At 50.6% G+C, this 26485-nt stretch overlaps 1 protein-coding gene across 2 annotated transcripts in view; it reads left to right on the forward strand.

Annotated features, from left to right (window-relative positions):
* The first annotated feature begins 247 nt into the window (after positions 1-247).
* The window catches only part of IMPA2 (inositol monophosphatase 2), a 47447-nt gene continuing 21209 nt past the window's right edge, over positions 248-26485 (forward strand). The window contains exons 1-4 of one of the 2 annotated variants that reach the window (XM_049620458.1): positions 248-562; positions 16497-16630; positions 23491-23595; positions 26159-26204. In XM_049620458.1, coding sequence (XP_049476415.1) covers positions 467-562; positions 16497-16630; positions 23491-23595; positions 26159-26204 — 381 coding nt within the window. In that variant the 5' untranslated portion in view covers positions 248-466. Of the gene's footprint in view, positions 563-8844; positions 12934-16496; positions 16631-23490; positions 23596-26158; positions 26205-26485 lie in introns of those variants that run through there. The other variant, XM_049620459.1, reaches the window with a different exon arrangement.

Genomic DNA, 26485 nt, shown 5'->3' on the forward strand with positions numbered 1-26485 from the left:
AGGGGCGGGGTTGGGGGTGGGGCCTGGGGGGTAGGAGGGCACGAGGCGTAGAGGAGCAGGGCTCCGCGTGGGGCCCGAATCCTTGCCGGGGGGGTGGGGCTCGGTGCTGGAGGGGTTGGGCTGGGCACCGGCAGTGGCTGAGAACAGGATGGGCGGTGGAGGGGGGCGGGGCTCGGCGCCGAGAGGGGCGGGGCTCGGCGCTGGGTGGGGCGGGGAGCGGGATGCGCGGCGGAGAGGGGCGGGGCTCGGGGCAGGGCCGGGGCGGGACGCGGGACGCGCCGCGCGGCTCCCCCGGCCGCGGCCCGCTCCCTGCCCTTCCCGCGGGCACAGCTGTGGGGCCGGCGGCGACCGAGGCGCGGAGTGGCGGGACGAGGAGGAAGCAGTGCGGAGCCTAGTTTCGGGGCGGCGGGAGCCGGTGGGGGCCCGGCGAGGAGGGCTGGAGGTGGCGGGGCCCGGCGAGGCCACGATGAAGCCGAACGGCGAGGACGAGGAGGCGCCCGCCGGGGGCCCCTGGGAGGAGTGCTTCGAGGCGGCCGTGCAGCTGGCGCTGCGGGCGGGACAGGTGAGCGCCGCGGCCCTCCTCCCCGGCCCGGTGGGGTCCGGACGAGCACAGCCCCAGCGGGCAAGGTCGGGCCGGGCCGGGCGGCGCGCTGGCTGTAGGACGCCCACTTGGAACTTCGCAAAGTCCGAGCAGAACTCCTGTCGGACGGAAGGAGACCTTCCCTCGGGGCTCGGGAGAGCCGGGCCCGCACGGCGTGCGGCCGCGGGGCTGGGGGCAGTGGCCCGCGCGTGCGGAGTGGGTCCGGCGCGGCCGGACCGCGAGCGGTGGGCGTCTGGTATCCGCGGACCGAGGGTGCTAGGGCGCGTTTTGGTGAAAGAAGCCTTTGTGTTGGTTTACTGCACAGACCGTCCCTTTCCCTTCTCCATTCCAGGACCGGGAGGAGGTGAGCACCTTTCTCCCGTGGAGGGGGCGGCCACCTATGAAGCATCCCTGACACGGCCCCTCTCCTTTGGCCGTGTTGAGTGTCTAACTGTAGGTGACTTGACCTTTGCGTTGGAGAGAGTAGGTTAGAATATACTAGCTATGCAAATTAGCCCTAGGATTTTAAAAAGCCCTCCCAGGCTTGAATGCCGCAGCTGTTTGTTTTTACGGACCTTGAATAGATCCTGTGGCCAGGACGTGGGTGTGGTTGCCTCCAGGTTTAAACCCCTGCCTCGGGAGATCTGGCTTTCTTGCTGTTTGATTGTCTTTCCTCAAGCAACCTAAATCCGTACCTACTCCGACCCAACAGCGGAAAAGTGGTTCCATTCAGTGTTAGGAGGAACTTGGTAACGCTGACCAGAAAAAGGACGTAAATCAAGCACCAGAGCTGAAAAGAACCTGCTACTTGAATTTGAAAAGAGAGTGCAGCTACTCTTTTCTCACTTTCATTTTTGCGTTTCGTTCCCCACGTTTTCCTCTGTACCCGAAGCGGTGTCTGACACATTGTAGATTCGAAGTCCTTGTGCAGTGAATGAGCGCTGTTGGTTCTCCCAGGACGGCCAGGGTCCGGGTAGACTGAGTGGGAAGGTGGCTTACTACTGCCTGGCTAGTTACGGTACATGACTGTGTTTTGGTGATTGGAGGGTCAAGGTGGACAGAAGTAGCAGTGTGAGCAGACTGACTTTTTATATCCAAACAGCACTTTCTTTTTCAGGTCTAGCAGTATGAAAATGCCCTGCTGGTTTTCCCTGGGTGTTAAAGTCAGGCTGTTACCAATGCTGAGTTTGAGCCGAGTTGTCACCTGCATAGTGGATAGTGCTTCACCTTGGTGTGAATCCTCTAATCCTCTTTAAAAGTTCATTTCAACACCGACTAGACACATTTTGTGTTGGAGGGCCCTCCCTCTGTGGTTTTAAGGATGCAAGATTCAGCCTGTAGGGAAGGCATGACTTAAAAGGTGGGTTGTGGGACTTCACCCTTTGACTCTGTCTCCTTCCTAGTGGGAAAAGAGGACCCCAAACCTTGAGTGCTACAAGGCTGAAGTTTGTAGCTGCAGGACAAACATTCTTCCTGGAAAGCACATCCACTGTGTACAGGGAGCACTTGCTTTCCGACCCCCCCCCCCCGCCCAGGCCCCTCACTTCCTTTCCAGAATGAGCATCATCAGGATATTTAATAACTTTTAGATTCCACCGTAAAACTCTTCTCCCTTGAAGCTTTAAGGAGAAGCAAGTTTAGGATTTGGACACCACTGTGTAAATCCTGGTGAGTTGTTATGGGTTTTTATGGTTTTTCAAATGTAGATCCATGAAGAAATGGAAGGGTTTTTAAAACTTTTATTTGAAGAGATGCTTATATAGAACTTGCAGTATGGTAGGCACAATTCTAAGGGTCTTATTAAGAGATATCTTAAGTTTTAATAACTTGCCAATAACAAAAAAACTTTTTTTGAGAGTGGGGGAGGGGTAAAATAAAGATTCTGCCATTAGGAGTCTGGTCAGGGAGCCCAGGATTCTGGGCTCCCTCTTGGGCATTATGTGATGCTTCCTGCCTGCCGGGCAGTGGAGGGGAGAGTGGCCGGAATGGTCTATGGCTGGAACAAACAGAAGCCACACAAGGTCATTGCAACCTATGTAAAGTGGGACAGATTGTCTTATTAACGATCTCACAGGAATGGGGTGCTGGTTGGAGAAAATCTGTCCTTTGGCCAGATAGCCCAAAGAGGGCTGAAAAGGTAGTTAATGGTGATCCTTTTCTGAGTTCTCCTTAGCTAAAGGAGTATTTGGCACAGTTACAGTGGCCTTGTGGCCCAACATGCCCACCCCCTCACCCGTACCCCATGTTCCGCTATTTTAAGTTTGCTCCTCTCAGCTTCTCCTGAGACAGTTCTGTGTGAATTCCCAAGTCTGGGTTCTATATGCTGAAATATATGCTATACATGTTCATATATGCTATATAGTTCTATATGTGCTCGGGGGTGGGGGGAGGGCCTCCCAAGAGATAAATATTGCCACCCTTCATCTTTCAGATGCTGGTTTGGCTCAGGGCAGCCCTACACACTTTGCCGCCACCTCCCTTTGCCCCACCCTAAGAGGTCTCCGCAAAAGTAACCTGCCCCAAAGTGCTGGCTGCCCTCTCCACCACGGCCTCCCAGTGTTCTGCACCGCCCATTCCTGCGGTGCCCAACCACCCATGCTGGTGCCACTGCAGCCCTAGTGCCCAGCCACTTGGCTGCTGGGCTTTGGGGAGGGGAGTGACTTGAGCCCCACTGCTGTCGCCACCGCAAATACAAATAGTAATATTCATTGGAATGGGTGTTTGTCATCTTTGACGTGTGAGCAAAAGTATCTCAGAAAACTGCTCCTGTAGGGGTAGATCTAGGTTTTGTTTAGGCCTGAAACTCAGACAACTTAGGAGCCCTCTTTAAGAAAAAAATACAAAATTACAAATTCAAAATGAGGTATAAACATCGCTTAGAATAAGAAAAATCACAACAGTATAAATTCTAAGATGCTAACAAATATGACAAAATGCATAAAAATAATTCTGTAGCTGCTTCTCAACCTTCTGTAATACTTTTCTCACATTTTTGGCTTCATGCTCTTTGTGCCTTCAAATGACTGTGATTTTGTAGTGTTTTCTATGGAGCCAGTAGGAGGATAAGTTCAGGCTCTCCAGTAGCACGACTGATTGAAATTGATTACTGATAGTTTGGAAAAGTTTATTTAGTCTTCAAACTTATTATGGGTAGGACTATATACATTTTTAGGATCGCCATCAAATTTGAGAATCCTGTCAGTTTTCTCTTATATGCTAGTTGTGAGAAGATAGGGAAGAGTTTTCTACAGACTAGCTTCTAGTTCCATATGGTCGCTTCTTTCTTTCCACGGTCCTGTGTGCCGGTTGCCGCTACGCATGCTCACACGCTCCTCTGGCCCTGCCCTTCATGTCACCATGCCAAGCCATTCGGCATGGTGGACAGTGGAAGCATTTCTGGAAGCCATTCCTACACAGGATGGCTAATAATAACTTACAGACAGATGTGACGGCAAACCCCACAGATATATTCCATCAAACCCAGAGGCAATTTCATCTCCACTCAACTTGCCTTCAGCCAAAAATGCCAGTGCCACCTGACACAAAATATAATGGAGGTCACAGTGGAAAGAGACAGTGGTTATCTGCAGTCAGAATAGCTGATTTTGCAGACTTAAAAAAGGTGTTCATGTGTGATCATGTGAACACCTTGCTAAGGTCCCTGGGAGCCTTGAAGCCTCAGCTTCATTAGCTTCACAGTAAATTCACCTCTGCTCACTGGTGACAAAATCTCAGGACAAGGCAGGACACCAAAAGCCCAGGATCCACCCTCACTCAGTACTCCAGACATCCATCCTCTCTAGTTGGCCTTACCTACCCAAAGCCCAGTCTTGAGAAGTGAGGCTGTTGTCCCTAAAGCCCCTGCGTGGACCAACCCTCTGGCTAGCCAGATTGAACTACTTGGCATTTTCAAAACACATTGCGCTTTCCTGCCTTTCTTATGCTCCCTGACGACCATACCCTCCCTCCAGGGTTCAGCTCCTCAACCCTTTCCTTCATGGACCTTCCCATGTGACTCTCCTCATCATTCCTGTGGTGCTTCCGGCTTTGTTCATCTCTGGTCTGGTTACTGTGTCTTCCCTACAGTGTGCTCTGAACATGGATGCTCTTGTGTCCACCTCTGGCTCCCAGAGTGGAGAACACACATCGGTGGGCTCTGGCCCAGTGTAACCCCCTTGTCTGGCTGGCTTTGCCCACGCAGTGTCGTTTTTGATTTGTGGTTTTAATTTTTATCCGGTATATCACACGGGGAATTTAATAAGTGAAATACCCCTGAAAGGACTGTTATGAAAAACAGCAGTGCCCTGTCCTCTATCATGCTCATCCTTTTCCCCAGAGGTCACGGTTTTCAATTTTCTGATAGTTACACTTGTCTTCTGAATCACAGGCTTCCACTGCTCGCTCTGGAGTTGTCTGTCGTAGACACTGCATTTATGTTGTGAGCTGCATTTCCTGATCCGTTCCATCGTCATAAGCTCATGTTCTGTTGACTATACAATTGTAATGCATGGTTGAGTTGGATATTATAGTTGTATTACATATTTTCTTTCTCATGCAACATGTATTTTCCTTTAAAAAAAAAAGTGTGTTTTTTCATTTGCTTAGCTTTCTGTGTATCTACTAATAGTCATCTTTGAACTTCCCAGCAGAATGTTTGATGATCTACTCAGGGCTGTTAAACTCATCAGATTCATGGCTGTAGAGAAATGGTCTTCACTGTCTTATGCATCAGAAGCACCCGGAAAGCTTGTAAAGGCAGACTCAGCCCCCTCCCCAGAGTGTCTGACCCACTAGGTGAGGAGCAGGGCCGAGAATTAGCATTTCCACCAAGTTCCCAGCTGATCCTGATGCTTCTGGGGGGGGGGGGGGGAGACAGCACTTTGAGAACCACTGCTGCATTTTGTTATGTGAATAAATGACTGTTTATTCAACTCTTGAGGAAACTTTGGATGATGTCCAGTTTGGAGTTATGGATAATGTTGCTCGGAACATTCTTGCCTGTGTCTTGGTTTCGTATGTATGTGTTTCTACTGGGGATATTTTAATGATCGGAGTGAAATAATTGCTGCGTCATCAGGTGTGAAATTCTGCCAGGTAGTTTTCTACAGTGGATGTGCCAATTTACACTCCTACCAGCATGGGTGAGGGTTCCTGCTGCTCCATGTCTTGGACGACACTTGGTATTGTCTGTCTTTTCCACGGTAGCCAGTCTGATGGGTTTCAGGTGGTATTTCATTGCTTTAATTTGCATGTCCCATACGACTAATCAACCTAAGTGTCTTGTCATGTGCTTGGTTATCTCGTTTTTACAATGGTGGCACTAAAATGCTGATTACAAATGTGTTCAGGCACTGAACAAATATTTATTGAGTGATTCTGACAAAGACTGTACCTTTACTCTGAGTATGATAATGAGGTTCTGGGCAGTCCTGTGTGGGGCCCTTACAGGGTGACAGGGAGCTCACCCTAGCTGCTGTGTGGGACCTACAGTGTCCCTGGGGACCAGAATTGGATATCTGATAGGAAGCTGTTCACGTAGTCCAGGTGAGAAATGAGGGTGGATTGATTGGGCAAAAGTGAAGAAGGTGGTAAAACAGATGCGTTTCAAAGGCTGAACTGCCAGGCTTGCTGTTGGATGGAGGCAGAGTGTGAGACCCAGAGAAAAGGCAGGGATGCCTTCCAGGGTTTGGGCCTGCAAAACTGGTTGAATGGATTTGCCATCTTCCAAGATGGGGAAAGGGCAGGAGGAACAGGTTTGGAGGTGGAAGTCAAGTGTGTTTCGAGCACGTCAAGCTTGAATTGCCAGTGGATTTCTAAGTGGAGGTGTTGAGTTTGTATCTGGAGTTCAGGGCACAGGGTGAGGGTGGAGACCCCAATCTGGGAGCCCATGGCCCGGGCTGGGGTTTAAGGCCAGGTTCCGGGACCAAGAGAGAGCCGGTTTGTCCACCCGTGGACTCCGCCTTAGGGTGCTCCCAAGTTAACCTCCTGGATTTTCTCTGGGAGATTCCCAGACGTCAGTGTGTGGAGGTCTCAGGTCACTTATTTCTTTCAGAAGAGACTCCCTGCCCCTCTCCCACTGGGTGCTGGAGGAAGGGAGGTGGCTGGTGGCAGTTTCCCCACTTCCCGCCTTCTGTCCCCCACCTCCCCTCGGCCCCGTGCTGCATTTTGTGCCCCGGGTCCAGGCCTCCTGTTCCTGATTAGCTCTGCAGGGTGGGGAGTCAGCCTGCACTTACAATTGTAAAACTTTTGCCAACATTTGAAACCTCCGCCAAGACGGAACTCCCGAGAGACAACTGGCGAACGTAGAGTAGCAGCTGCCCTCTGTGGGGCACATGTGGTCCAAGTGTCCTGGGCCCACCTCTCCCTGACCCTGTGTGTGAGGCCAACTGCCATTTTCCTTGTGTGTTGTTGTAAGGAAAGAGGCATGTTTCTTATGCCCATTTTGCTAACAAGCTGGGGTGGGGGATGAGAGCACGTGCATTGTTTCAGAGGCATTTGCATCTGCCCTGGCAGGAGGAGTCCATGAAATCCCACATCTTACTAAAGGGATGGAAGCAAAGGCTGGTGTCACTCCCACGTGAAGGTGAATCAGCCTCTGTGGCCCTGAGATATTTACTTGCTAACCTAATGGAGCCCTCGTTAGTGGAGTTTACAGTCTTTGGGGCTGGCGGGGAGAGTAGGCTGAAATCTTACCACTTAGCCAGAGAATGGAAACGATGCTAGTGAGTTCCAGAGCCCCCCACTCCACTCCCCAGCCCGGGGGGGGGGGTGTGGAGCTGAGCTCTTCCAGCTAGCCTGAGGTTTAGAGAGGAGAAGGGGACTTTTGTATCCGGGCTACTCCCTGTCTCTCGGCCTCATCAGGCTGGAGCCGAAGGCTGGTGGGCTCACATCTTTCTCCCATGGGAGATGAGGGAAGAATTCAGTTGAGTGGTGGTGCCACGTCCTTGTAGCTAAGCCAGTTTCAGGATCTCTGCGTCCACTGTCCCGGCAGTGCCTGGGCTACCTGGGTGGTGCACTCAGCATGCAGTGGGCATTGGAGCCCCCACCCCCCATCCCCCATCCCCCATCCCCCACCCCCCACCCCCCATCCCCAGGCCTCCTGGGACAACGAGTGGCTTAGCCAATGATCACAGCATGCAGGATGGTTGTGGCGGCCGTCTTCCCAGGCCCTGGAAGATGGGGGACAATTTCCTGGAAGAAGTCATACCTGCACTTGTGATTTTAAAAGGAAAAGCGGGATTCCCTAGAGAAGTTGGGTGACAGGCTCGGGAAAGGTGAGGGTGTCAGGGCAGAGAGAGAAGATGGACTCCCCGAGGGGAGAAAGCCAAGGCGGCACGCAGGAACGGCAAGCACGTAGCACGTTGGCTGAAGCTGAAGTTGGAAGAGGAGGGTCAGGCCAGTGGGTGGGCAAAGTTTGGGGGGCTTGAGGAGACCCTCAGTGGACGGTGGGGTTGCAGGGATTATTGTGCTCAAACTGACCAACATGAGTCTCAGTGACGGTGTTGTGGGCGGCCTTGGCTGTGAATTGTGAGGTGAAGGAGACCTAGTTGTGAAGAGCCTAGGGGTTTCTGGTGCAGGCAGCTGGGTGCGTTCCACTGCTTGGGAACCCCACACCTGATAGGGATTCAGGAGTCCCTGGGGGGTTGGCTCTGGTCAGTGACGGAAGATTTGGAGCACCTGCCGTGCAATCCCTTTTCCTGCACTTACAGCTGTGACCATGGCAACTTTCCTCATTTCTTTGTGCCTTGGTTTCCTCATCTTCAACTTAATTATCACTACGTCAGAGTTCTTTTGAGGGTTCGCTAGTTGGTACGCATGAACTGCTGGGAATGGTGCCAGGGCAGGGTGAGCCCTCAACAGGGTGATGGCGCGGCCACCAAGCTGTAGGAGGTGGGATCCAGGGAGCGGCCCCTGCTGGCGGGGCCCAGCCTGCGATCTGGGATGTGCCTCTTGTAAGGAATGGTCTGAGGTGGAGAGGGTCAGGTGGCACAAAAGGCAGCTGAGGTGTGGGGGAAGGTTATCCTCAGGATGTGTCACCCGAGGTGGCCAGGCGCCCAGTGGGGCTGGTTCAGAGGAGTGCCGGGGCATCAGGAAGACAGTGGGCGGGGGGTGACCGGACTTTAAAAAGTAGAGATAGCAAGTTGGAGGAAACGCCCATGAAGCTGAAGAGGGAGGCAGTGACGCTGGAGAGCTTTAAGACTCGCTGGCTTGTGATGCCTGAGAGCCCGGCATCCATGGCCCACCTCTGCTTTAACCAGCTCCTTCTCGTTCCCGTGATTAGGTTCATTTGTGAGTTATTAGCAGATGTTAACTGCTGACCCGTATGCCACAGGAGAGCCACATGGAATTCACTTTGTGGGCTTTATTGATTGTCCTGTGTATTAGGATTCTCCAGAGAACCAACTGGAGGCCAGCAAGTCCAGTTTGCAGGGTGGGCTGGCAGGCTGAAGACCAAGGGAGAACCAGTGAGCCAGCCTAAAAGCCATAGGCAAGAAGAGCCAATGTTGCAGAATAAGACTAAAGCTAGTCTGCTGGAGAGTTCTCTCTCACTCAGAGAAGGCTCCATCTTTCCTTCTATTCAGGCCTTCAACTGATTGGATGAAGCCCACCCGCATTACAAAGAGCAATCCGCTTTGCTAGTTAAGATGTTAATCTCATCCGGGGCGCCTGGGTGGCGCAGTCGGTTAAGCGTCTGACTTCAGCCAGGTCACAATCTCGCGGTCCGTGAGTTCAAGCCCCGCGTCGGGCTCTGGGCTGATGGCTCAGAGCCTGGAGCCTGTCTCCGATTCTGTGTCTCCCTCTCTCTCTGCCCCTCCCCCGTTCATGCTCTGTCTCTCTCTGTCCCAAAAATAAATAAAAAAACAAAACAAAACAAAAAAAACGTTGAAAGATGTTAATCTCATCCTAAAACACCCTTGCAGAAAAGCCCAGACTACCATTTGACAAAACATTTAGGGTACCCCATGGCCCAGTCAAGTTGACTCATAAAATTAACCATCACATCACACTCACTTGTGTTCAGATATGTTTAGAACCTGAAATGTATAGTCAGTATCGTCAGGACTGCACCTCCAATCGTCACATTTTTCCCAGTCCAACAGAGGAAAGTCCTGTTGCCTATTAGAAACCCGCTTCTGGCAGAGTTTTTTTTGGGGGGTGTGCTGGTCCATGCGTTCTGGAACACACACAAGTTGCTCTGTAGTTATGGGTACTAATTGTATAGCAGACTTGGGGACAGTAACGTAGAACCAAGATGGTGTAGAGACCAGAAGGAGGCTTTGGGACACATCCCCGAATGATGCTTCTGACACGGAAGCCGATGGTTTCCCTTCTTTTAGGTTTGAAATTCAGGAGTCAGTGACTAAAGGCTCATATTTTATATATTAAACATTAACAGAATGTTATCTGGAGGGAAAGCCCAGGCCAGGAGGTCTGTGAAGTGCATGCTTAGTTAGTGAGTAGCTGAAAAACATTAATTAAAAAACAGCATACACTAACTGACTGCTGGCAGAAGGAGCATGTTTACAGTGTTAAGAGCAAAGATAGCTGTGGTAAAGGGCTTAGCAGGGAAGTGCCCTGACAGCCTCACGGCCACCCCCTGTGAATGGGACTGCGGTGGAAGGCAGGGGCTGTGTGAGTCTACTGCTGATTGATTGAAAAAAATACAGCACTCTCTCGTCGCCCTTCCTTGCAGTGTAGGAACATTTAAGAATAAATCTTTTCTTAACCCGGTATTTTAGGATCCCATTTGAGATCTGTACCTTGTGTATAGGTTTTTGATTTTTGCCGTAAGTCATTAAGTTCTGTCAGGCATTTGCTCTCAAAAATAACAGTGGTGCACGTCCTTGTGTACATAGAAATCATTTTGCGTCCCAAGACCATGACATAGGATTCCTCATTTAGTTCTTCCAACAACAGTGTCTGAGGTGCCACTGTTATTACAGATGAGGAAACTAAGGCTCCGAGAAGCTCAGTGATGCCCCCCACAGTCTCCCAAGTGGAGTTGGAACTCAGATCTGTGTGATTCTAAACTGTAGGTTTATCATCTGTGCTCCCTACTGATATTATGAAATGGGTGCAAGCAGGAACTGCATTCTAGACCGGGGGATTTTTCATATGCATTTCCTCCCCAAAGAACTAGTGTTTTCAAGTCACTGGGGACTGAAAGGAGGCTCCTGGTTTGTCTAGCTTTCCCAGATGTGGGAGCCCGCCTGATAAGTCTGTGCTGTCCCACTGTAATGCACGTCGCCTTGCCGGGTCTAGAGCCTGAGGAGCAGTGTTGTGGGGAAGGCTGGGTCCTGGACCTGCCAAGATGAAAGGCAGGGCTCCTGCCCTCCAGCCACTTCCCATCTAGTGGAAGAGGCTGGACAGTGCCTTATACTGATAAAGCAGTGCAGTGCATGCAGCAACTGAGATGTGCCTTCGGTGCTGCGGGAACCGCTGAGCCAAGGGGAAGGGCCTCACCCAGGGTGAGTGGGCGGAGGGCTACACAGGCAGTTTCCTGGAGGAGACGGGCGTGAGCAGGGTCCTCAAGGACAAATAGGCTTGGCCCTTGCAGGAGAAAGAATGTCCGTCCAAAGACGAAGTTGCTGGAGAGCAAACAGCAGAGAGTGACTGGGCATGGCAAGGGGGACAGGTGCCACCCAGGCTGGCCACAGACGTCCTCACACACAGGACATGGGACCTGCCATCCTTTCCAAGGCGGCATGGGGTGGGGCAGGGAGAGGACAAGTCACAGGGTGTGCCAGGAGACAGATCTGCTTTCTGGAGAGGCCGCTGGGCTCCGGGTGGACGACGCTGCAAAGGGGCAAGACAGGAGGTTTGGAGGTTGAGCAACACGGGCAAGTGAAGGCAGGCAACGTGAGGTTAGCGTAGTTCTGGGAAGTCATTCAGAAGTAGGGTCCACATATCTGGGTGTGTAACCCGACGAGAGGGAGGAGTTCAGGTGTCCCAGTGGATGGGATCCAGGGCCTGGAGGAGCTGCGGCAGGGGAGAGAGGGCTGGCCCCAGCACCGCTTCAAGTTGCCAGTGAACACGGAGGGTGGTGTGGCCTGCCCCACCGTTAACGGACACGGGCACATTCAAGCCCCATGGCTTTCCTTGTGACACATGCCCACGTCGAAACAGTCACGGCAGAACAGTCATAAATATTAATAGACACAGACCAGAAATATTTTGAAAAAGAGCGTGATTCGACACCTTCCTCCTGAATCCATAAATCTCCCCTCCTTTGTGTGATTTGTAGCTAGGGCCTGGGTCCTCTGGAAAGTGTGCCCAGATGACATCAGACATTGCCCAAACTGCCCACACAGGTCCCTGAGCATGCATCTCCTCAACATAGGAGGGTTGTGTATATTTTGGATCTTAAAGACCAAATGCATAAATACCAGGGTGGTTAGATATGGCTTCACAAGAGCACTTGCTAAAAAAAGTCTTCCAGACTTTAGTCACCTATGAGCTCAGTGTGTAGCAACCAAGAAATCTTCATTCCAATGTCCACCAACACCTGACTGTGTAGCAGCCCCCGTGTAGGCCACAAAATCCACCTGTGGAAGGTGGATACCTAGACAGGACCGATGGGGCTCCTTCGCCGGCATGCACTGACGTGGAATCCCAAGAGGCCAGCTGTGTGGTTTGTGTAAGTCCCCTAGCAGCACGCTGAGAGGGTGAGTGCCCTCCCTGCTGTGCCTGCAGATGTTGGAAACCCATCATACAGGAGGTGACATCTGAGCTGAGTCACCACATGGGCCAGAAGAAGGCTGGCGGTTCTGTCGGAGGGGAGACTTGAGAGTGAATGATTCACTTAGGCTGGAGCCCAACAGTCATGGAGCGGGGAGGGGAGGGAGAGAGAATGCAGAGTTTAGGTGAGGCCCATTTGTTAGGTTGGTGGCTTGGCTTTGTTCACAGACCAGTGACAGAAGCGAGGCAGGTTTCTTTCTTTCCCACAACAGCCCAGTTAGGGATCTGGGGAAACGGGGGCTGTGCTTCTCCAAGTCACCCAGGGACCCAGGTTCCTTGATGCTTGATGCTTTAAGGAGGTGTTCACTTCCCACATGACCAAAGCTGACCTCTCACCCCCACAGCTACGTCACCAGCTGGTGGCAAAGGGGGAAAGGAGAGGAGGGAGTAGTGAGCAAACAGTGGCCTTTTATGGTGTGACTCACGTTGCACGTAGCCCTCCGTTCACATCCTCCTGGGCAGAAAGCAGGGCCATGCCTACCTGCCTGAGAGGCAGAGAGGTGTGGACTGTTGAGTCTTGCTAAACTTAGGCCTTCTCTCCCTGAAAGGAAGAAGAGGATACTGGCTACTTGGGATTAAAGTCTCTGCCAGGAGACCACGTCTCAAGAGCTATGGTATGCCACCTGGGGGGTTTTGTATCCTCAGAGTCTAGGGAGCCCCTAAGTGCTTTATGCTGGGATTAAGGTCAGGGGGTTAGCAAGCCCTTCTGGTTGTGGTGTGGTGAGTGGACACGGGGACCATAAAGCAGATTCAGGCTGGCTCCAGGAGGGGGGGGCCAGTGGATGGAGGCTGGAGGAGGAGACTCCAAGTCCATCTTAACTTTCTCACAGGACAACCAAAAACCCACAGTGAAACAAAACGAAGAGACCAAGGGGGTCAGTGTTCATATAAGCGCTAATGGTCCAGTTGGAAAAAATGTGCAGAGTCTATCCAAGCAGTTTGATGTGTATTTTCTTCATGATTCAAAGACTTCTGTGCACCTACTCTATGCCAGGTATGGTTCTAGAGGCTAGGGGTGTGGCAGGGAACCAAAGTGCCTCTGCTCTCCTGGGGGAGACATACCATCAACAAAGGGACAAGTGAGATGATTTCAGATGGCAAGAAGTTCTGGATAGGTTAGAAGATATAAAGTCCCTGGAATAGAAAGAGATTTGGTTAGGACCAGCCAGAAAACCAGAGTGGCAGAAGGATGGCGAGACTGGGAGTGGCCTATGGGAGGTGACATTTGTAGGTCTAGGTTTTTCCTGAAAGCCATGGCAGTCTTTGCGTAGTTCTAAGCATTAAAGTGATTGGAGCTGACATATGTTTAAAAACCGCTCTGGCTTCAGCACAGAGGCTGCAGGGTGCATGGTTGGAATCATAATCTTGAACTGTACAAATGCTTACTACATGTGCGGGTAGGGGCAAGTGTAACATGAAGCCAGAAGCCTGTGTCCTCTCAGGGTGGAGGTCCCAGGACTTCTGTGTGGTGCTGGGTCAGAACATCCAACCCCCAGGGGACTCTTCCTCCTTCTGGGGTTTGAGAACCTGCTCTCAGCCCAACTACTCCAGTGTGGCCCCCAGCATCGGTGTCACCATGGAACTTGTCAGAAATGCGAACATCAGACCTCAAACCCCACACCTACTTAACCACCATAGTTTTCACTTCAGCAAGACCCCAGATAACTGACTCATGCACAGTGAAGTTTGAGAGGCTTTGGTGGTATGTCCTCTAGTCTTCCTCTCCCCTTCCCTCTGCTTGCATACATGCCCCACACATAACCACATGCACTCCCTTCACACCTCCCCACACCTCTCCCCTTGCCTCTGCTTGCATACATACCCCACACCTCCCCACACCTCTCCCCTTCCCTCTGCTTGCATACATACCCCACACATAACCACATGCACTCCCTTCACACCTCTCCCCTTGCCTCTGCTTGCATACATTCCCCACACCTCCCCACACCTCTCCCCTTGCCTCTGCTTGCATACATTCCCCACACCTCCCCCCCTCCCTCTGCATGCATACCCCACACGTAACCACACACACTCCCTTCACACCTCCCCACACATACCACATACATCATATACACGTGAACCACACACACATCACATGCACACATAAAGCACACACGTATCACATACACAAATACATAAACCACACATATCGCCCATGTATAAACCACACAGACGTTGCCTGCGTGCACATATAAACCACATCACACACATGCACATATAAACACACACCATACCCCCCCCCCGTACATGCTCCACACTGACTTTCCATACAAGATGCAAGCTCACTGCCAAATGACCTACAAATAGGAGGTCTAGACTAGCCCAAAATTTAGGGATCCCTGGAGGACAAGGGCAGATGCTACATGAGCTAGATTGAGAAGTTTCAAATTTAAAAACAAGGAACCTGTGGAGATTTGTCTGGTAGGAACTTGCTGTGTGCACATTGATGTTTTAAGGAGATCAACCTGACAGTGCTAAGCAGAATATTGCAAATAGAAGTCCCCAAGTGGCAGACAGTCTGGGGACTGGCATAGAAATGTTAATGGATTATACGTGAGTGCTATATGCTTTGTCGTTCACATTATTTACAAAATTACACTCCACATTTTCTGTAATATGTATCCGTTTGCAACCAAGATGAAAAACTGAACAAAACCTGTCTAGGCTCAGCACTGTTTTGTCCGGCTCTAGGATGAGGGCAGTAATTTGAGGATTGCTCAATGTCTCAGGGTCTCCTGCTTATTCTTTAAAATCCCATCTGAGGTCCTCTTCCTCTCTGCAGACTTGGGGGTCATCTTTTCCTGCCCTCCTGCCTTTCAGCACCGTTAGTACATAGCACAGGCTGGCCATGAAAGAGGCACTCAGGAAGCATTAAGGTAGAAGGATAAGTCAAAGGATGTCGAGTCTGGGTAGCTGTGTGATTGGCGGTGCTTTGGAAAGAAATGCAGGATCTTGGGATGGTAGCCAGTTTGGGAGGAAAGGTCTGAAGTCATTTTTAGGTGTCCTGACTTTGTCATTGTGCTGAAGGAGACACTGAGCTGTTACAACCGACAAAAATGAAAAGAAAGCCCTGGGCTAGAGAAGGAGTGCTTTTTATTTATTTCACAGAGTAGACCTGATCCTTCCCAAGTGTCCTGTGACGGATTAACCACTCCGCACACCTTCCTGTTTGGGCCCTCCAGGGGTTTCTAGAGCCAGATTGGGCCAGGCACGAGGCGGTGCTGGGAGGCTCCCTCTGCACCTCACCTCTGCATTTAGCGCAGCGGGTTTGGACCGGATGTTCTGGGGCTTGCACATCCACAGAGCCTGCCTGTGAGCCCAGAACTGGGGATCAGTGAGGTCCTGGCACCTAAGCCAGCCCATGTGCACGTTCCCCTTGGACCGTCAGTAGCGCCCTGACCAGAGCAGCAGGGAGAGCGGGACTTCCTGTTGGTGAAGTGCCTCTTAACCTCTCCCGGGTCTCCTTGTTGGAACGTTTGTAATCTGGATTCAAGAGCAGAGTCCATTCCATGTGATGTGTAAAGTGAATTAGGGAAAATACATTTTTACACTGAAATCAAATTCCCGGGACTCTCTGGGGCAGAGGTGTTAGTTACATAATCTTCCACGGGTTGAAACTTCACACTCTTCAGAACCACTGTGTCTTTTCCTTCAAAGAATTGCTCACGGGGCGCCTGGGTGGCTCAGTCGGTTAAGCGTCCGACTTCGGCTCAGGTCACGATCTCGTGGTCCATGAGTTCGAGCCCCGCGTCGGGCTCTGGGCTGATGGCTCAGAGCCTGGAGCCTGCTTCCGATTCTGTGTCTCCCTCTCTCTCTGACCCTCCCCCGTTCATGCTCTGTCTCTCTCTGTCTCAAAAATAAATAAACTTAAAAAAAAAAATTAAAAAAAAAAAAAAAAGAATTGCTCACAGGCTGGGCAGGATGGCTTCAACCAGTGAGCCCACCTTCTGGTGCAGGAATAGCAGGTAGTTAGGTTCACTGAACGCCCAGCAGAAGATCTTGTGTGTGATGTTGAACCCCAGCGGCCTGCCCATGTTAGAAGCAGCCGGTGGCCCTCAAACCCACACCTGCCACCTCTTTTGTTCAGAGTTGCCCACAGGAGGCATGAATGTCTCTGCGAGACGAGGGAGCTCGTCGGTTTAACCACCTCCTGTACTTTTATGTACTTTCATTTCAGATCATCAGGAAAGCCCTTTCTGAGGAAAAACGCGTCTCAACAAAAACATCAGCTGCAGACCTCGTGACAGAAACAGATCACCTTGTGGAAGGTTTAATTATTTCCGAGCTGCAAAAGAGGTTTCCTTCGCACAGGTAGGTGTGTTCATCGGGAAGACACCCTAGTAACATGCTGCCAGCGTCTGACTCGGGGTGCCAGGCTGCCGGTTGCTGGGAGCAGATGTGAAACAGGGAGCCTTACAGTCTGCCTCTAAGACAGCGTGGTAAACACACAGTTGTTTTCATTCATCTTACTGTCATCTTGACGACCCTTATGTCAATATGTTACCTTACAAATACTGAGAAAGGTCTACTTCCTATAACGCGCCCAGGGGAAGTCTCTGCTGTCCTCGGCTAAGCCACTTGGCGTATTTCTGGAGGGACTTGTGTCTGCTTGGTGACCCCATGCAGACTTTCCAAGACGGACGCGGCCCCAGGTCCACTGGCTGATGGTGCGCCCCTGCCGGTCCTCAGTGATGCACCCTCCTGTGCCAGCCCAGACCAGCAGACCTGGAAGGCTGCTCTCCACCCGAGAAGGCCCTTATGAGGACTCTGCCCTCTTCTCTAGAGCAGAAGTTCTTAACCTTTCTGGCATCACCATGTGGAGAATCCAATGCAAACCACTAATTTTTTCCTCAGAAAAATTCAAATATGTATGCGGCATTTCGCATCTAGCTCCAGGGGAACCCTAGACCTCAGAGGAAGGCTCCCCTTGAACTCTGAGTTGGGCTTCTCAGGCCCTCCTTCACCTCTGGAGTTCTGCAGAAGAGAGTTGGAAAACCACTGCCTTAGATGAGAGGGGTCTTTCTCCTCACAGAGGAGACTAGAATAGGAGCTCTTGGATTTCTGGTTGTGGATGACTGTGATTGTGGTAAGGTTCCATGTTTGATGGGCTTACACAGCAGAGACCTGGAAGGTGACCTCCCTGAGCATCCATCTGGCACAGGGTGGGTGCAACAGAGTTTTTCCCCTGTGAGTGATTAAATGAAAGAAGGGACAAGCCAGCCTTCAAACATACCTCCTTTTTTCCCTGTTGTTTCCTCCTATCTGGTTAGGTCATCTCAGGGTCACCAACTCTCCTTTTGAAATTCTCTCTGTCAGTGGGTATGTTTGTTTGTTGACACCCTTTATGTGTGACCGTCTGTTATTTCCTATTTCCTTATTCAGTGTGAAGTCAGGATTCCTAACATCTGTTATAATATTTATAAGCTCTAAAATGTTTATGATTTTCTTTTAACATTTTGAAATATAAGGTAAATGACAATGCCAAAAGAATTCTATAGGTTGCTTTTATTCTTTGAGAGGAAAAAGGCTGCAGTAACCAACCAGCTGTTTCTGGTTGAGGAACTGTTTTGGTGCTTGAAGTTTCTGTGGTATTGGTCCAGGTGGCCGTGGCAGAAGTGAGGGCTAGCTTGGTTATGTGGTAAAGGCCTGGAGGTCACTGCAAGACCAGACATATTGACGTTATCAGGGCTTGGCTTCTGGCGTATTTCAGTTAGAATACTCTTGAATTCTAGAAACTGAATTCTGAAATCACATACCTATTGTATGTGTTGGCAGCAATTGCTGAGTGGTTTGGTTCCACTCTTGTGGATTCATGTCAATATGGGGCATGGATTCCATTTGTACAAGGTATATTTAAATCTTCATTGCTGCATATCCCAGGAGAAAAGTCAGTGTGTTATATGAGTGATTGTACCTCCTTCCGCCCCCACCACCCTCCCCCACCCCACTTGACCCTGCAGCCTGGGGTTGCCTGGAGATCACCAGACTCTGAAGCCCCTTTGGAAAAGCATTGACCCAGGGCAGTGGACCCTATCTAGGGTGTACTCCAGGCCCACCTGGGAGCTTCTCCAACCTGCTAATGCCCGGCCTCCATCTCTAAAAAAGCCCTGGGAGATGCAGATGCACACATCTGCCCAGGAATCCGTGATTTATAGCGATGGTTCCCAAACTGCCCCGAGCTGGTGCCAACCAGCCTGTGAGGGAAGAGATGTGGCTGCCCAGTGGTAAGCCCCGGCATTTTGCCGCTTCCTTCTCAGCTCTGAGGGCACCACCAGGACTGGGGGAAGCCTGGATGTCCTGCTTCTACTCTGCTCAGTTTGCCTAGAAAACTCAAATAGATGAAATCATTTCTCAACATATCTATGCCAAGCTTGGTGTGGGTTTTTTTGTTTTTTGTTTGTTTGTTTGTTTGTTTGTTTGTTTTTGCTTTTTTGCCAGTGACTAGGATTTAAAAGAATTTGGGAGCACTTAGTTATATTTTAGATCACAGATAAATTTGCAATGAGAAAAAATTGCATACACATTATAAAAAAGTATATTGTAATTTTTCTGCATTCAGAGCATTTAAATATATCCCTTAAATCAATTAGCATAAAGTTGCCTATGATTCTTATTTAGGAAGGACTCCCTGTTATTCTGAGCTTATGCTCATCCCCATTTTATGTCTTTTGTGAAACAATATTAAAGATATATTGCACCTGTTTTGTTTTTAATAAACTAAGTCTACCTGGTGTAGACTCGGTGGTTTTATTATTTTATTGTACTCATTTGTGAAATCCAGAGTCTGGTCCCTTATCTGGAAGACAGGAGTATGCTGAGCCAAAAAACTGTAAGATTGAAATTTGCTACTGCCCGCGGCTTTGGCAAATCACCCCAGCCAGTTCTCAGGGTCCCAGCCTTCTCATCTAGGATGGGGCACCCAGCCAAGGTCATCGTATGGTGGTAATGACAGAAAGCAAACCAGCAGGTTAAGGTTGACAGAGAAAGCACAGTATTGGCATTGACCACAATAGCCCAGTCCCCATCCAGGCCTGCCTTTGTTGGGTGCCTAAACCTGTTTTTAGTGAATGATTTTTGAGTCAGATCCAAGCTCCACAACTTTGGAAATCTTTAGTAGCATCACCGAACCATATTTATATACACCTCGTCCTTATCCCTTGTGTCTGGGTTGGCACAGGCGAAGGGAGGAGAGCAGCTTGAGCTGCTCAGTGCACCCAGCTGCCTCCTCTGTCCCAGAATGGGCTCCCCTTGGTGGGACACGGCCTCATCCATCGTGGTGACTCCTGTGCCCTGCAGCATGCCCAGTATTCTCTAGACTTGGAAAATGTAAATTCCTGGCCACCACTGGCTAGACACTTGCTCCCCACCGCTTTCCCACCGTGTTTTGCCCCGGGTGCCCATTGTCCTCGGGCAGCAGAGCCTGCTGCGATGCTGGCGAGGCCTGGGAGCATTAATTGGCTCCCTAGTTGACCAAAGGATGACCCTGATCTTGTCACAGAGTAGACAAACTAGCCAGGGGAAAAGGGCCTAGATGCCCTTGGCCATCAAAATTATAAGAAGGGTTTGTTAGGACTATAAGAAAAAAACGGTAGTTGAATTATGCAGCGGAATGTGTCATTCTAATCTGTTACGAAGCTTTGAAGCTTACCCCAGGTGCTGTTTTCGTCTTGTACATTAGCTGGCTTATGAAAAGGCCCAGGAGTTCCCTAAATTTTAGGTAGATTGTTTTTTTCCTACTTACGTTATGGATTTTATGTAGCTGTCCCAGTGCTTTTACTAAGATCTCCATAATTTCACACCTCCATGTGTCCAGCTTGATGTCCCTGTGGAGAGCTGAAGAATGTTCTCTCCCATTCTGTAGGTACTAGCTTCCCAAATGAGGAAAATCAGGTTTCAGTGAATAAACTACAGCTCTCCTTACATACCAGGGAGGTATTTTGGATGCCTCAGAAGAGTGGACATCATCAAAGGCCCTGCCCCAAAGTGCCACCTGCAGGCACAAAGCAAGTAGGGAGGTGACAGACACTTCTTGCACCTCTGTCACTCGGGCAGATGAGTAGAAAAGAAGAGAACTCTCAGGCATGAATAATCAACTGCAAAAGTCTAGGGCTCAGGATGATTACTTTGAGCGATTCCTACCAGAACTGCTGTGCAGAACAAAAGCTGTGTCAACAGAAGCATTGTGGGTGCTTCTTTCAACAGGCTGCTTGGTGACCCCCCTAGACCATGTCCGTCCCACCTCCTGTCCCTGCCTGTCCTAAGAAGCCCCATTGGTGCACTGCAGGTTGTGCTCCCTTACTCATGTGTTAGCTGCCAGTCCTGCAGAGATGCTCTCTCCTCTTCCTTCCTGGGAGACCCCGGCAATTGCCCCTCCAACTCTAGAAGGTACCCACTTCCTGCTTAAATCAAGTTTAAAAAGGAAGAAAATTCCACATTTCTCCTCAGTTTCTGGGAATTTATGTTTGGATGTGAGTCATTGCCATTTCTATCTTGACCTTAGTAATGCCTTCTCACTGCTTTATGATCCTTGTGCCCAACTGAAGATTTGGCAGTTGGTCCCTATGTGTGTGTTTTTGGGGTGTAGACCTTTTCCTCAAGACCATAATCACAAGCCATTACATGGGAGGAAAATCATGTAGCTGTAGAAAAAAGGCATTGAAAAGGGATTTAATTCCTTAACTCTTTGGCTAAGAAAACTGGCAGAGCTAATGCTATGCCTGATCGTGACTCTGTGTGCACATCACCTGCCTTCCTGCTGCGGTCAGGGCGCAGTCTTCACTGCCCGGCCCCACTCTGCCCGGCTTGGCTCCTCCAGCGTTGTCTTTCACCATGCCATGTCTACCATCTAGACCTGCCTGCCTGGATCACATGATCCAGTGACCCAAAAACCCTGTGGAGGGGGGTGATGGTAGGGAGGGCAGCTCCCAGCAGGAGGAGGGGACCAGGAGCAAACAAAAGCAAGGAACTTGCATCCCCTGCCTCTCTAGATTGTAAGCCTCTGGGCTCAGACTGTGCTCACCCAACTTTTCTCTGCACTGTGGCCATTTTTCAGGGTGTGGGGTGTGGGTTCCTCAGGTGTCTCACTCAGTGCTTCCCAACCCCAGTGCCCTGCCTCTCCCACGTGGGTTTCTCCAGGGGACAACAGCTGGGGGGAGGGAAACACTAACCTGAAAATGACACACATTCATTCATCATACACACTGACAGGTTTCAGATGCTTTATCCAATAGAGGGGGTAGATGACTCTGTGCGTGCATGTAGGGCATGAGTTTCATAATCTGTAAAATGGAAAAGGATGCTCCCAGAGTTGTCAGGGGACTGTACAAATTACAAGGCGTGTGTCACTGCTGTACTGACAGAACCGTGACTTCAGAATGCACAGCACTTGTTCTTCCTCAAGTGTTACGGATGAGGACAACACTTGAAATGCAGCTAGTGAGAGTAAAGAACTGACTTTTTAGTTTTGTGAACTAGCATTTAATTGAAATTATTTAAATTTAAACAGTCACATGTAGCCAGTTGGTACCGTGTTGGGCAGAGCAGTTACAGAGCTTTCCAGCTCCGCCTTTTTATTTACAGTATGATGTCCATCTCGGCCGCAAGTTCATTGCCCCATATTAGGACGGACGCACAGCTCCTCTGGCAAGTGGTTTCCGGGAGCACTTAGAGGCCAAGCTGCTCTCCTGCTCTGCTGCCTGAAGACCACGACTGACAACATACCAGATGCCGCAGGAGGACATGAAATGTTTCTTGTTTTCCCTTCATTTATCCTTCTTGATAAAAACATTCTGTCTTCAGGCCCCCTTTTTCTCTAGTACGGACATGTGCATAGCATGAGAACCCGATAGAAAAACCCTCCACAAGGCCTTGCATTCCCACACAGAACAGGTGTTTGCTCAGCGCCTGCTGCGGACCAGGCCCTGGCGACAAGGCCGAACACAGGGCAAAGGCCCCACTCCTGGTGAACCTGGGCTTGTTACATGACAGTTGGAGACACATACCAAGCACTCTGTGCACCAAGCCCTGGTGTGTAAGCTTTAGAGAGGGTATGTTCTTTACTCTCGAGAGCGGCTCCAGGAGGCGTAAGCAGAGGCTGGCCCTGCAGGGACACCGGCTCAGAGGTGGCGTCTGTGGTGCATAAACCAGTGCCCAAATGCCCCCACATGCTGTGCCGAGCCTGTGTGGATGGATGGAGGGCAAGGAGGACAAAGGGAAGAAGTAAGGGTGCCTTCCCTGGTTCTTGGCCTGAGCAGCTGGGTACTGACGGTGCCTTTTGTTGAGCTAGATGTGAGGAGGAACAACCAGGCTAAATGTTGAGATGTGTTTCTCTTGTGCAGGTTCCTAACAGGAAATAGGTGGCTTGCTCAAGTGAGGATGGCTCAGGAGGGCCTGTCTACCGAGGACTAATTATAGAGGAGGGAGCTGGGGATAGGGGCCCACTCTAGCCAGTGCAGGGGGTACACAGCCTCAGTCTTGGGCTGCCCGTGTTCTTACAGGGTGCGTGGGTCGCAGAGCATGAAGGAGAAGGTGTGGCCCACCCAGGGCTCCTGGGCCAGAGACCAGGATGGAAAAGGCCTCTGAGGAGAAATGGCAGCTCCTATGGAGCCCGAATGGTGGGTGGACACAGTTGTCACCTTCTCTGCAGCTCAGAGGAAGCCAGGCTGGGTACAGACCTGGGAGGTGTCAGCTGTGGGTGACATTCAGTGTCTTGGGTCCAGTGAAGCAGTCCACGCCGGCCACAGCATTACTGGTGGGAGAGCTAAAGCCTGAGTCCTGGGTCCTGCTCCCTGGCCAGGATTCCACCTTCTCTTCTCTATCCTTTGTCTTCAGCCTTTTCTCCTCCAGACTAAAGTTAGAGCAGAGTTTAGCTTTGTGTTATAAAATCTGTTCCCCGGTGTTCTCTCTAGTATTTCTCCACCTGACCCACTCACACTCCTTGATGCTTTCCCAAAACTCCTATGTTGAGGTGTCACTTCGTGTTTTCTAAGTCCGGCTAGCAGACAGAAAAGCAGATGGTCTCTTGTAGACTCTGCTTCTGATTGACCCAGAGAAACCATAATGAAATCTCTTTGCTGTGTCTGCTTTGTCTTTAATGGTACCGGAAGCAGTTTGAAGCGCTTTGTCTTGAGTTCTTGGCGAGTTTTCTCAGGCTGAGCTCCTGTCCACCACAGGTTCATTGCTGAAGAGGCTGCAGCCGCCGGGGCCAAGTGTGTGCTCACCCCCAGCCCCACCTGGATCGTCGACCCCATTGATGGCACCTGCAACTTTGTGCACAGGTGAGCATAAGCACGGATGACCCCCATTCCGGTGCCTAAAGTGTCCTCAGAGCCCTCCAAGACTTTGTCTTTTCCAAAACAGCATTTTTTGAGGCAGGAGTATATAAACTTCTAGTAGGTTGATAGTCTCATTAAAAAGGTAATCATGTATTGATTTTTTTAAAACTTTTTTTTAAATGTTTTTTATTTATTTTTGAGACAGAGAGAGACAGAGCATGAGCAGGGGAGGAGTAGAGAGAGAGGGAGACACAGAATCCGAAGCAGGCTCCAGGCTCTGAGCTGTCAGCACAGAGCCCGACGCGGGGCTCAAACTCACGGACTGTGAGATCACGACCTGAGCCGAAGTCGCACGCCCAATCGATTGAGCCACTCAGGCACCCCTATCATGTGTTGATATTTTTTAAAATAAGGTTTTCCATATTTCCTTCTTTTCCTTATTGTGAAATACTCTCAGCATGTAGGAAATCTTCATTTGTTTAAAAATGTTGTGTCTGCCATCTTTAAAATGTTGGTTTAAATTAAGAACCCCTTAAGGAACCCCTGGAGAAACAAGCAGGGTTATAAGACAAGTGTGTGCAGTCCAGCAGCTGCAGGAGCACAGGTCTGGACAGCAGCCCCTGAGGGGTGGCCTTCCAGAGCTGTCTCCAGAGGTGGGAGCAGACCTCATGCTACCGTGAGGTGGCTGAGGAACCCACTGGCAACGGGCCGGGCCTAATCTGACTGAGTAAATAACAGCCAAAGAGCATTCCATTTCAGGGAGGTCAGAGAGGCCCTTCGGGAGAGGGGGAATGAGCTGCAGAGCTCGGGGAGGGGATAGGGATGTGGCTTCTGCTCCAGAAGCTCTGACCGATGGGATGGGCATCAGAGCTGTCCAAGGGCACAAGGGCACTGAATGTGACACGGTTTCCACAGACGGTTGGTTCTCTGACGTGAACATGCATAGGGCCCCCGGAGAGCTGGCTGGCACAGGTTCAGGGCCCTGCCTGGGTCCCCGTCCAGGTTGGGCAGCCCATGGATGTGCATTCCTCACAGGCATACAGGCAACGCCAGCAGTGCGGGACCACACTTTGAGAGCCCCTTCCACAGATGTCTAGGACATACTCTGTTTCCTTACGTAAAGTGAAAAAGCATGAGCACATCCAGACTGGTGGGGTGGGAGGGGCTTTCCTCTGTGTTTTGCCTCAGATAGTGTGTTTATGTGTAAGTACGTAAAGTAATCCTGATCCATCATGTTAATCATCATCCTTTTCTTAACCCCTCACTGTGGGTTATCTTGAGAATTTAGTCTGTCATACCCACACATTGCCTTTTGAGGCAATGGAATAGTGCCATCTGGTGACAGCAGCAGTGTCACCAGCCTAATTTGAAGCACGACAACCCCCCCACCCTGGGCAGGAATTCGCGTGGAGCCTCGGGTCTCCCCTTGTAGGTGTGTTTCACTGAGTGGAGCTCCTGTTCTTCTGTCTCACTTGTGATTGAAGTGTGCTGGTAATGGGGACAGGACGGGCTGGGCCCCATCGTGTGGTGAAGGCCACACATCCACCAGCGGGCCTCTCCTGGGTCCCAGTGGTCCCTGGGCCACGCAGAACATGGAACCAGATAGACAGCTTGGAGGAGAGCATCATTTGAAAAACCAGCTGTGGTGCTGGTCGTCAGGTTCCAGGACACCTTCAAGGGCCACAGCGTAGTGATTCTTGTGGCCTAAAGACATCGGACGCCTTTGGCCACTGCAGCTCAGATAGGATCTGTTTATTCTCATGTCCAACAGTGTCAGGGCTGAAGCATGTGAGAGAGGGCTTTCTGAGATACCTAAAGTGGAGCCTGGCGTGCCGTGTACTTGCTCAGCGAGCCACCCGCCAGATGGCCATGCCGACTGCTGCAGCCTCAGTCAGGGCTCGCGTCTGTGTGGGACTGGTTTCATAGTTTTCCTGGAGGTTAGTAGTGCCCAGCTTCTTCCTACTTGCTGGTAAGCCCTGCTGATAAAAGAGAGATTATTTCTAAGAGGTACAGCAGCAACAACAAAATCATAAAAGTGCAGGCAATCTGCGATGTCACAGCCCGCCTCTGACGGCTGTGGCCCATGCCTGCATAGGACCCAGGGTGAGGAGGGGCACTGTTGTCACCCAGACCTGGCCTCTGGGTGGAGGCTGTGATGCCCCCTCCTGGGGGCCCCTCCTCACCTCAACTGGGACGTGGGTCTGGCCTTTTGGGAGGTCCCTACTGTCCCTTATGTCTCTGAGAACCAGCAAGCTGATTATTAAAATCCCTCTCAACTGGGTACTCGATGGTCAGTGTTGAATTACATCAATCTTACATGACTTTCAGAATACTGCTTTCTTTCAAGGTCAGCTATCTTACAACATGGTCAGTTAAGCCTATTTGTCTTGGAAGCAGTTAGTGAAGTTGTGGGAAGTAATTTTTTAAAAAAACAAACCCACCCACACTGTATAAAGTTCTTTCTGTGCCTCCAGCGACGATGCTACGTAGCCACACAGAGGTTCCTAAGAGTTTGCATGAGACCATTTATATTTTAGAGTGTAAACCATTCTGTTTTTCTTTGCAGATTTCCCACCGTGGCAGTAAGCATTGGATTCGCTGTAAACCAAGAGGTACATGGTGGGTGGGTCCCCCCGCCAGTGGTCCTGAGCCCCTGGGGCCTGGTTTAGCACCTTCCTTTTTGGGTTCCATTCCAGTACTCCTGTTTTCCCGTCTTTGTCATGTGCCTTAATCATGACTAGTAGATTCAAGGATGTGTTTTTCAAATCCAAGAAAGTAAACAAATGAAAACTGGTTTCGGGGTGTGCAGGTTTGGGACTCCATGGCCAGCCCACCCCCGTGGTGGCTGACCCTTGTTCCCACCATGGTCTTTCTGTGATGCTGCTGGAGAAGC

This window comes from Panthera uncia, assembly GCF_023721935.1.
Source record: "Panthera uncia isolate 11264 chromosome D3 unlocalized genomic scaffold, Puncia_PCG_1.0 HiC_scaffold_8, whole genome shotgun sequence".
Lineage (NCBI taxonomy): Eukaryota > Metazoa > Chordata > Mammalia > Carnivora > Felidae > Panthera > Panthera uncia.